General features: G+C 33.3%; 1 protein-coding gene across 1 annotated transcript; it reads right to left on the minus strand.

The window, feature by feature from the left end:
* Window positions 1–646: 646 nt before the first annotated feature.
* Window positions 647–9210, minus strand: LOC109791042 (protein FAR1-RELATED SEQUENCE 5-like). Its single transcript, XM_083071588.1, has 5 exons — window positions 9106–9210; window positions 3483–3548; window positions 3225–3320; window positions 1877–3070; window positions 647–1789 (listed from the first exon to the last, which is right to left on the minus strand). Exons 1-5 carry the CDS (start codon window positions 9208–9210, stop codon window positions 647–649), a joined length of 2604 nt encoding a protein of 867 aa, XP_082927714.1.
* Between the last annotated feature and the right edge of the window lie 1713 nt (window positions 9211–10923).

Consider the following 10923-nt stretch of genomic DNA (forward strand, 5'->3'; position numbering starts at 1 on the left):
ATTCCAGAAGCAATGATGATTTCAGAAGTAAAAAGTAATAATCACATCATAAACTGATACACGTATGCAGCCTAAATCCCAGTAAGGACTAAGGACCCACGTTCATTATTAACAATGGTACGTCTTCGGACACAAATCTCCGTAACATTTTCCCAAATAATTTTAAAACACAAAATAATAAACATATTTTTAATTAACATTATTATAATTTTGATTTAATGTTAAGTATTACTTCTAATTTTCTGTATATTTTGTCTTCAAAGTCTGAATTTTATGGGATTGTCATTCAGTACTTCACTAAGTAATAAAAAAAATTATTTTAATTCACCCGTTGTATACATTTTGTTTATATATTAATATGTATTTATTGGAATATACAATTCTAAATTTTTTACTTATATATTGATTAAATATTGAATACCCTGCAACCTCATCCACTTAAATGTACTTAAAATATAAAACAAAAGATAAATGTATATAAAGAGGTGCATACATAAAATAAACAGTTGTACTCCAACGGACGTCGATCGAAGGGAATGCAGTGCTTGGAAACACAAAGGATGCAACTTCTAGTATTCATATGACTGTTCGTATAACTGGTTTTTCGTATAAATATGACCATCGTCATTTATGACTCATCATTGTGTCAGTTGGCAACCAATTCACTATTCTCATTCTCTACACTGAACACCATACTTACAATGGCACTTCCACCTGTGCTTTGTTCCATATCATCCAAATTTTGTTGTCTTGGACACGTTCTCATGTTATGACCTATTTGTTTACACAAACTACACTTAATACTCCTTTTTGATTTCCTACTTTTGCGCCATGAACCTTCAACAACAGACCTTCCTTTACTTCTAGCAATGGCAGGATTTCTTATAACTACACTGAATTCATCACCCAATGCATTGCCTTCTTCGGATTCATGACCTTTTTTACCTCTTATTTCAACTAATTCATTTACAACTTTATCCCTTTTATCAACATAATCATCATATGTTTCACATGCCAAAGTACTAAGCTCTTTAAAATACTCCATTAATGACAAGTATCTAGCATCTTTCTCAGAGTCCCACCTATGTGTACTAACATTGCCCTTCACTTCATCCTTCGCCAACTTAGTCCACCTTTTTAACACCAAACATTTTGGTAACTCTGATACATTTAGATGAACCAACACTGCAAGTATATGATCACATGGAATGCCGACTGATTCCATTCTTAAGCACGAACACTTCAAATCACACGGTCTTGATTGATATGACACATGCCATTCTTTGTGCATCATTTCATATTTTCTGACTATGTATATACAACAACCAAATGTCTGCTTGCAACCAATCACCCTCATCAAACATGAACTATGAAGCTGATCACGATATAATTTGAATATTTCTTTCGTATAACACTTTGCCCCTGATACCTCAAGGTTATGAAAATCTGTTTCTGGAACAGGATCACCATGAATTGATGCAAAGTCAGCTTCAACTTCCCTATAACGCATAAAACTCACAAGACGATTAAATTGTTCAACAAACTCTGTCAGATTAATCTTCGGATGAATATATTTTTTCAACTCAGAATGCAATCCTTCACACCGAGAAGTTGCCCTAAAACCAGCAAAGAAAGCCCCTCTAATATAAGCTGTACACCACATCTTCCTCTTTTCAAATAACTCTATAACCCAAGGATGATCATGCAACTCAAACTTGTTCAACATTTCAGACCACTTCTTTCGAAATTCACCAATTTCATACTCACCCAACATGCATTTTCTTAAATCCTTTGTAAATGTCGGCTTCTTAATGTTAGTTGTCGCATTTCTTAATAAGTGTCATGCACACAATCTATGGTTTGAATTAGGAAATACCTTTCTTATCGCATTTTTCATTGCAACATCACCATCAGTGATAATAGATATTGGTGACTTTCCTTTCATGGCTTCTACAAATTGCCCAAGTACCCAAATATATGTTTCTTCACTTTCATTTGAAACAATAACACTCCCAAATACTATCGTATGATTGTGATGATTAACACCAGAAAATACAACTACAGGACATAAATACTTATTTTTCCCATATGTTGCATCAAAAGCTAACACATCACCAAAAACTTCATAATCCATCTGCATCATGCCATCACACCAGAACAAATGTTGCAATCTGTTTTCCTCATCAACAGTGTGACCAACATACATTAAAGGATCATTGTGTTTTAAACCATTCAAAAATTCCAACGCACATTTTGAATCCAAACCTTGCAACCTTCTTTGCCTTCCAATTTGATTGTATATGTCCTTTTTACAAAAAGAAAGTCTCTTATACCCTCCAAGCTGATCTGCAAGTGACCCATAAATTTGAGGACTACTTATGCCAACTTTTCTCATTTTATTCAACTGCATTATATCTAACTCACTCATATCTCTATGAGAAGCTAACATTCTACAATACTTATCTTCCAAAAAACTATGGTTGTGATCATCCACAAAATATGTAATGTACCATAGCCCACATCTGCTATCAATATGCACTCTTAGTTTTGCTCCACATCCGCACCTTGTCACTGGTGTTTGCTTTCGCTTTCGATTCTGTATGTTCAAACGACGGTTATCTCTAAATCCTTCCTTGAAACAAACAAATGTTTGTTGTAATTTTTCCCCCTTAATATTTCTCAAAATCTTGCTCTTTCTTGCGGCAAATCCATTAACTCTTGCAAACCAGTAATAAAATAAGTAAGCCATCTCAACACTTACAAATTCAACATTCCTGAGTTCATGGGGACTTAAATGCAAATCTAAATTAAAAATATCATCCAAAGTAGAAACTATCACCCCGTTTTCACTGTCAAAAACCTCAGATCTTCCTTCATTAACAACATCTTCCACTTCTTCACAATTCTCCTGTAAATCAATAACCAAATTCTCATCTTCCTCATCCTCATCCTCATCCTCATTTATATTATCTTCTCCTTCATTTATTCCTTCAAAATTAAATACTCCTTCATTTATGCCTTCAATATTTTCTACTCCTTCACTTATGCTTTCACAATTATCTACTGCCACCTAAATAATTTTAATCCTCAATTAAACCTTTTAAGAGCATCACAAAGTTAAAAACAATATCAACCTTCATCATCACAGTTATGACACACATGACACAACGCAATATTAAAGGACACAACCCTAAACATGACACAAATGTCACTTACCTCTATACTCGGATTGTCAAACTCCATTCTACTTTCACGTTTAATACCAATAAATCAATGTATGAACCTGAAAACACTTCCACACCAGTTAATATCTCTATTAACTGTATACACCAGCAACACATGTATCAACAAGATTGCACATACATATAAAATCAAATGCAAATTAAACAAATAACGTTAACCTCCATAACGGCTTCCTTTTGTACGCGTCACTTTACCTTTCAAAAATAAACATAATCGATTACCTGTTAAACCTAAAAAACGATCCCACCGGTTGATGCTCTCCACAAAATGACACCGCCGCCTATCGCAACTGCTAATCGGAACTCCTACAGCAAAAACAGCACAATAACCTGATCGCAAATTAACTGATCATGGAAAACCCTAAAAAACACCATAACCCTTCATAAACATATAAAACACGAACAAATATCAAATTACAAGGACCACTCTGCAATTCTTAAATTTTACTCATTACATCATAATCTCAACCGTTCAATATTTTAATATTATATCTACGGTCCTAAACATGCTGCACGGATGGACCACTTCCTAAACTTCACTATCAGAGACTTCACCGTCAAATAATGTCACCTTTTCAAAACATGTATGCAGGCAATAGTATCGTACCAAAAAAAATCTAAATCATTATTAAAACTTCATATAGGGAAGCATGGAGCAACTTAAAGGTTAGACATCCAAAAAGACACCAATCATTGGTAAATTTATTTATTTAATCTTCTATATAAGGTGTATATCGTTTTAGCACAACACTCAGCGATAATTTCGTAAATGAAGTTATTATTATTATTTAATTAGAATTATAATTATATTTTAATATTATATATTTATATTTAATACATATTTTATTATAATATATATTTATGTATATTATTAAGATAAAATTTCAACTCTAAATCATAGTTAAAAAATGGTGCATAAATTTTGTCCTTTATTTTTATAAAAACAAAAAAAAAAAAGTCTTGAACGAAATTTTATAATGCATCTTGATTGTGACATTATTTGACAATATTTTTCAAATGTTACCAAATGTGATTTTTGTTGCACTTATATATGATATAATTCAAAAGAAAATAGTCTCACATTGCTTAACCACTTAAGTGTAGAGCCTTTATATATCAAAGTGCTCCTTACACTCTTAAAGGGGCAAGCAATGGGTGGTGGGCTTGTGCACGTAAGAATGGGCCTTGTGAGCCCGTTGTAGTTTAAATCTGTCAATTTGTCTCCCTGCGTGCGAAAATGATATTTTGATCACATTAAATTATTTTAATTAAGGGAAACCTTATCCGCCCAAAATGACAGTCTTTCACGTAAATAGAGTCCGACAGTTTTTCATGTAAATAGAGTCTGCTCCTCAAATACTTGAGGAGATCCTGTTATATCCTGGGGGGCAGATAAGTCCTTAAGCCATCACGTGCCTCAGGGAGATTTATTTTACATGTTTGTTCAGTGTTTCAGGTTACTCATTCGTGCATTCGCCTCTCGACAACAATTTCTTTTTTGTAACATATTTTAATAATGACATTAAATTTTAGTTGACTTTATAAAATAATAAAAAAGTTTGAATATAAATGTCAATATTACTTTTTTTATAGCTTAGTCTCCTACAAGTTATTTAAGGTTGAAAACATTTTTAATTAGTCACCATCCAATTTATATCAAATATCAAAGTTTATTTACCTTAAGTATTATGTATACTTTTTATATGTCATTCATTTATTCGATGTGAGATTTTAATTTTGAAAAACAATTAGATATTAGAGAAATATACTCTTTATGTGACATTTTTTTTTATTTTGTATGAGATTTTAATTTTAGAAACATTTAAAAAGAATAATAGTAAGATAAAAAAAAAATATTACTCCATCTATAATAACATTTCTTAGAAAAAAAAATTGCAAAATAATTTATAATAATATTTTAATAAATGTAAATAAATAAATGTTACTAAAGAATTAGTAAAATGTAGTAGTCTCAAGTGTTTAAGAGTTGAACATTTAAACACACTTATAAAGGTGAACAAAACTCAACCTAACCACATAGAAGTAAGACTTAATCCAACTCAGTAACCCAACTTGACTCGAAGAAAACTGAACAAGTTCGACTTTTTAAAATTAGACCTAAGGAATATTTTAGGATGGGTTCATGTTAACATCATAGTGTTCCAATTCGATTTAATGTCTTACATTCTTTAAAAATAAAATATTTTTTGAACAACTATGCATTAATAATGAAACTGTCTTATTTAATAGGTAATATTTTGTATGATATAATATTTAATTATATATTATTTATTTTATGATATATATTGTAATATAAACCTTGATTTAATTATTTTTAAAACTAGACTAATTATTGAACCCATACTGGTTGCACTGTAATTCAATATAGTCGAACTGAAATCAATATGCCAAGATACTTTAAAAACAAGTTCAAGACTATTTAAATTTATATTATATTTCTTGAATCATACTTACACTTCGAATTCATTTATATTACCTATGAAAAATAAAAAGATTCACTCCTCTCTAAATCAATTTCAGTAGCTAGGTCCTAATTGCAGACCGTAATTAGGTAATCAACCTTATGTTCGTTCAGTGGCTAAGAACATTAACGATATGAATCAACCTTATATTATCTATGAAAGGGAGATCCACATTTGAAAAGTAATGTTTAAAAATATTACGAAAACCAGAACTAAGTGTAGTAATTATAGAAAGTCATATTTGGCATATCCACGACCATATATATCTGCAATATATTACATCTATTAGATTTTTTAAAATTTGCATTTAATGTGTGTAGCAACCTTAAACAAGATATGAAAGAGTAGTAGTTCCATCTGGCATAGGTTTTTCGGCTTTAATTAATGAGCCAACAACCATTCTCATTTACAGATCATTAATAAAAGCTTTAGAGATGTAGTACTGGCTTTCGACTTTAAAGTACAAAGTTTCATCGACCGGGCCACAATTTTATTATAAGTTATAAATAAGTTTAAATCTATAAATGAGTTTTGTAACTTTTTTTTAAAATAGTTTAAAAGTATAATCTCTTGGTTTAGCAAGTGGTTGAATATAATCAATATGCTTGTATCTAGGTGTATTGTTTGTAATAAAGTAGTAACTTCATTTTGACTCTTTAATATAATAATTTTCAAGACATTAAATTAATTTAAAGTTATTAATTATTGAAAACATGTGTGAAATTAAACATTTTTGTTTAACTTTATTTTGCCATCGAATTGCTTGCAATCAAAATCCAACCATCAAATTACGGGGGAATTAAACAAGTTAAAGAAAAACTGAACAATTTAAAGTTTTTCTTTTAGTATAAAGCATCATTAATATGAAGTAGATTCAGAAAAAGAAAAACCAAATTAATTTGTGTTCTGCATACTATATATTTCCTAAATGATCAGACTTGTTTATACAACAAAAGTTTATAAGTAAATTTAAAAAATTTTAAATTTTTTACTTACACAACACATCTAGAAATTCCTAAATTCAGCAAGCCTAATTAAAATAGAAATCGATTTAAATGAAAAATTTACTGCACTCACAGTATTACAAAACTAAATGGATATAACATTTATTGATGTTCATCGATCATGAATCAAGATTCATATATTTTAAAGTGCACACAAATTTGCTCAAATCATGTAAGACTATACATGACAATCGATAAATTTCTTTTAATATTTAACCTAATAAGTGTGTTAGCAACACACTCTTTAATTAAGTTACTTTTTATAGGCTTAATATTAGTTCCCCATAATTTTATTTTTTAATCTCTATAATTAAACACATTTTTAATAGTCTTATGCATATAATTTATGTTTTCTTTTAGTCCTTATAAAAATAAATTGTAGGAACTAAAATAAATGAAATTGATATATATATATATATATATATATATATATATATATATATTAAAATGGAATTTTTTAAATTATAGATAACAGATATGTTCATCAAAATGTAAGAATGAAAAGGATATTTCAACCTTTTTTATTATACACATTATGATAAAATTTAGTGATTCATTATACGAATAGTGAAATCTTGGAACATTTATAATTTTTAATAAATTTCAGACAATAAAAAAATGTTTAAAAAGAATTGAACTGTACTAAACCAAGGTATAAAACTGAATTATTTTTATAAATGCATAAAAGAATTTCTTGCTTTTAATGTTGCTTATTTTTTCCATGAAAAAAAAGTTCAATTTAATTTGAATAGTTTAGTCGGATTCGAATTTTTTTTAAAAATGTTAGAAAAAAAATTCAATTCAGTTTTTCTAAACTGTTTTTTAATTGGACTTAGATGAATTTCTTTTTTCAATGTTTTTAAGACTAGATTAGTTTAGGCACTGATTTAAAAACAATCATAATTGAACTACGGTCAAAATAATATTAATAAAATAATAATAATTAGATTAACTTATAATTTTGATCTTTTATTTTATTTATAAATTTATTTTGATTTTTTATCCTTTAAAATATTTTTTATTGATTCAAGACTTAAAATTTGTCTCATAAAATTTAGTTATATAAAAATTATTAAATACAATTGAAGTTCAAATAAAATGGACTATATATAAACATGATGAAAATGAAATTTTAAAAAAAAATCTAATTTCATATATATTTTCTAATTATTCATGAAATATATTTTTCTCACAATTTTTAATATTTTTATAGTCATTTTAGATTAAAACATCAATTAAATTTCTTAAATTTTATGTAGGTGAATTTCTTAAATTTCTTATTTTCAAAAAAGAATGTTTGACCATCAACAAATAAAAAATTATACATATCATATAATTTGATATCTACTAATAATCACATAAATATCAATAATCAAATCTATGATTTATTAGCATACATCATTACTTAATAAATAATACTTAGTCCTAAAAACTAATTTGTGAAAAATATTAATAAAGAACTAAAAATTGACGAAATAAAAAAGATTTAAAATAAAAATTTTAAAAAATTAGGAATTAAAACTTATTTAATCCTATAATAAAATATAATAATGTGCATTCAAATTTTAAGTTTAAATTTTAATAACATTTCGGCTGGTTCATTCCATTCTCAAAAGAATGATTTTTTAAAACGGCCTATAATAAATTGAGCAAAACTATTTTAAAATAAATTGAACTTAAATATTGAAAACAGAATTAAATTATAAAAAATAAACTATTTTTTTGAAAGGGAAAAAATTAAATATATCTAACATGATTTATTTTGATGAAATACTTTGATAGTCCAACTATTTAAGTTTTGAGAAAAAGTTATCTAAAAAAACTTACAAATTTGGTTGGTGTTCTTACCGAAAATCTGCTGTAGAGCTGATCCGCCAGGTAAGATCGGTGAGCCTCCTTTACGGGTACGTTGGTGCTCCAAGATGGGGGGTGGTACATGCAAAAGAGACTCCGATGCTAAAGTTAGTGTTTGTGGGAGTATGAATCTCGTATATGTAATGCACGTACCTTAGTGTGAATTAGGGTTGCTTTGGGCCTTGGGCTTGAGATAGGATATGATAGGATTAAATGATAGATCCCGTCTGAAGCGAGATCCCTCGAGATCGGTTATGATCTGCTTAAATGTCGAGCTGACGTTGCGTAGCGCGTGCCCGACCTCATTTTGTGTTGTGATGCTGAGCTCGGAGCTCGGCTTTGCGGTACGGACAGTACACTAGCCCCCCGCGTTAAGGGAAATGACGGTTATGCAATGATGGTTTTGCAATTAGTGTGTTGTCAGGCGTGCCCTTAGGTTGACACGTGGCATGGCCGTTTTGAATTTTGAGGGAAAACTTTCTTTCCTCTCTCTCGTGCCTCTTCACCTCTCACTTTACTCACTTTTCGCTCTTTCAGCTTCTTGCGCACGCTGTTTCTCTCGCTTTTCTGCTCGTCTTCCGTCTCCACTTTCTTCGTTTCCACCGTCGTTTCCGGTAACCCAGTCATTGTTAGGGTTGTTTTCTGAGGGAGAGTACTAGGTACTTCCTTTCTACAGTCTTCTTTTTCCTTCTTCCCCAATCTTCTTCAAGTCTTTCTTGTTTTTTCCATGGCTGGGGGGAGTAGTGCCGGTTCTTCTGCGCCTTCTCGGGGCAAGGCGCGTGGTAAGGCGGTGGCTACTGGGAGAGCCGCCGCCGAGAAGAGGGATCTGCCTCCGCCCCAGGGCCTGAAGTCAGGCGTCCCTGGGTACGACTGGGTCAAGCGTGAGATGGCGGGGGCCCAGAGCGTTTTTCGATCCTTTCTTGAGGTTAACGGGATCCCGCGGTCGTGCAGGGTTTGTGACCCTTCTATTTCCCGGATGATCCGGCTTGAACCTTGTCAGGCTGGTGAGGGTGTGTACATGGGGAAGTCTACCGACCCTCCCCATTTCTATATGTATCATTGTTTTTTTAGAGATTTAGGTGTCTGTCTTGCCTTCACTCAGTTTGAGTGTGATTTTTTGAACTTTGTCAACTCGGCTCCTTGCCAGTTGCACCCCAATAGTTGGGGTTTTTGGAGGGCTTTTCAAGTCCTGTGCATAGTTTTGGGGATAGAGGTGTCTCTCCCCGTCTTCCTTCATTTTTATCAGTTGAAGGTGGGCGTGCCGCCATACGGCATATTGTCTCTAAGTGGGAGTAGGGATGGGGGTTTGTTTACTCTCTACTCCTAGTCGTACAAAAATTTTTAACAAGAGTTTTTCTGAGTCGCTCTTGTGAACGTTGACCCCTTGGAAGATGGGGCGTTTTATTTCCGGGGGCTGCCAAGATTTCCCTTCTATTGGTGCCCCCGACCTTCTAGGTTTCACGGGGTGGGCCAATTGAAGCTGACTGCTTCGGAGGCGGCTGCCATTGAGAATCTCGCCGCGCTTCCCCGTTCGCTGGATTGCAAGCTCGTTCTGTCGCTTGCGAACTCGGCGTTCAGAGAGAGGGGTTTGGAGAGTGAGTATTTGGTTTTTTGGTGGTTTGGGGGTTTGTGTAAATTCCACTTGCTGATGTGTTTTTTCTCGTGAATGCAAACATCATGGGGAAAAACTTGTGGGGTGAGCTGAAGCACCGCTACAATGTTACCGAGCTTGAGGTCCCCGAGTCTCGGGAGGAAGATGCCTCCCCTCTGAAGGTTAATCGGAAGAGAAAGAGGGGAGCAAAGGAGGTCGGGGGAACCTCTGCCCCTCCAGGTGCCGAGGAGGTGACCTCCAAGGCTGCTAATGCTGGTGCGATGGACCTTACCGACAGTCCACCGCTCAAGGGGGCTCCTCAGGTGGCCTCTGAGGAGATGGCTCAGACTGCCGACCAGGTTGCTCAATCTGCCGAGGTGGTGAGTACCTTGTCTCTTCGGCTTTTTGGTGTTTTCTATTGTGCTTTTTTGTGTTCTGACCTAGGGCCGTCTTCCGCAGGCAGGAGATCCTGCCGAGGCGGCGACACAGGCTGCTGGGCAGGTCGCGACACAGGCTGCTGGGCGGGTCGCCCAGGCTGCCGAGGTGGCGGTTCCGGCCACCGAGCAGGTTGTTCCTGCTGCTGAGGTAAGTAGTGTTCCCTGACTTTCGTGGTTTCCTATATGCCACCTTATTTTATTTTTTGACATGGGGCTGGTTTTCGCAGGCGAGGTCGGAGGTTCCTATTGCGGACCTTCCAGATACCGAGCAGGGGACGCCGGCTTCCGCCTCTGCTGAGGCTCGTGAAGGGG

The sequence above is a fragment of the Cajanus cajan genome, chromosome 1 (assembly GCF_000230855.2).
Source record: "Cajanus cajan strain Asha chromosome 1, NIPB_CcT2T_4, whole genome shotgun sequence".
NCBI lineage: Eukaryota > Viridiplantae > Streptophyta > Magnoliopsida > Fabales > Fabaceae > Cajanus > Cajanus cajan.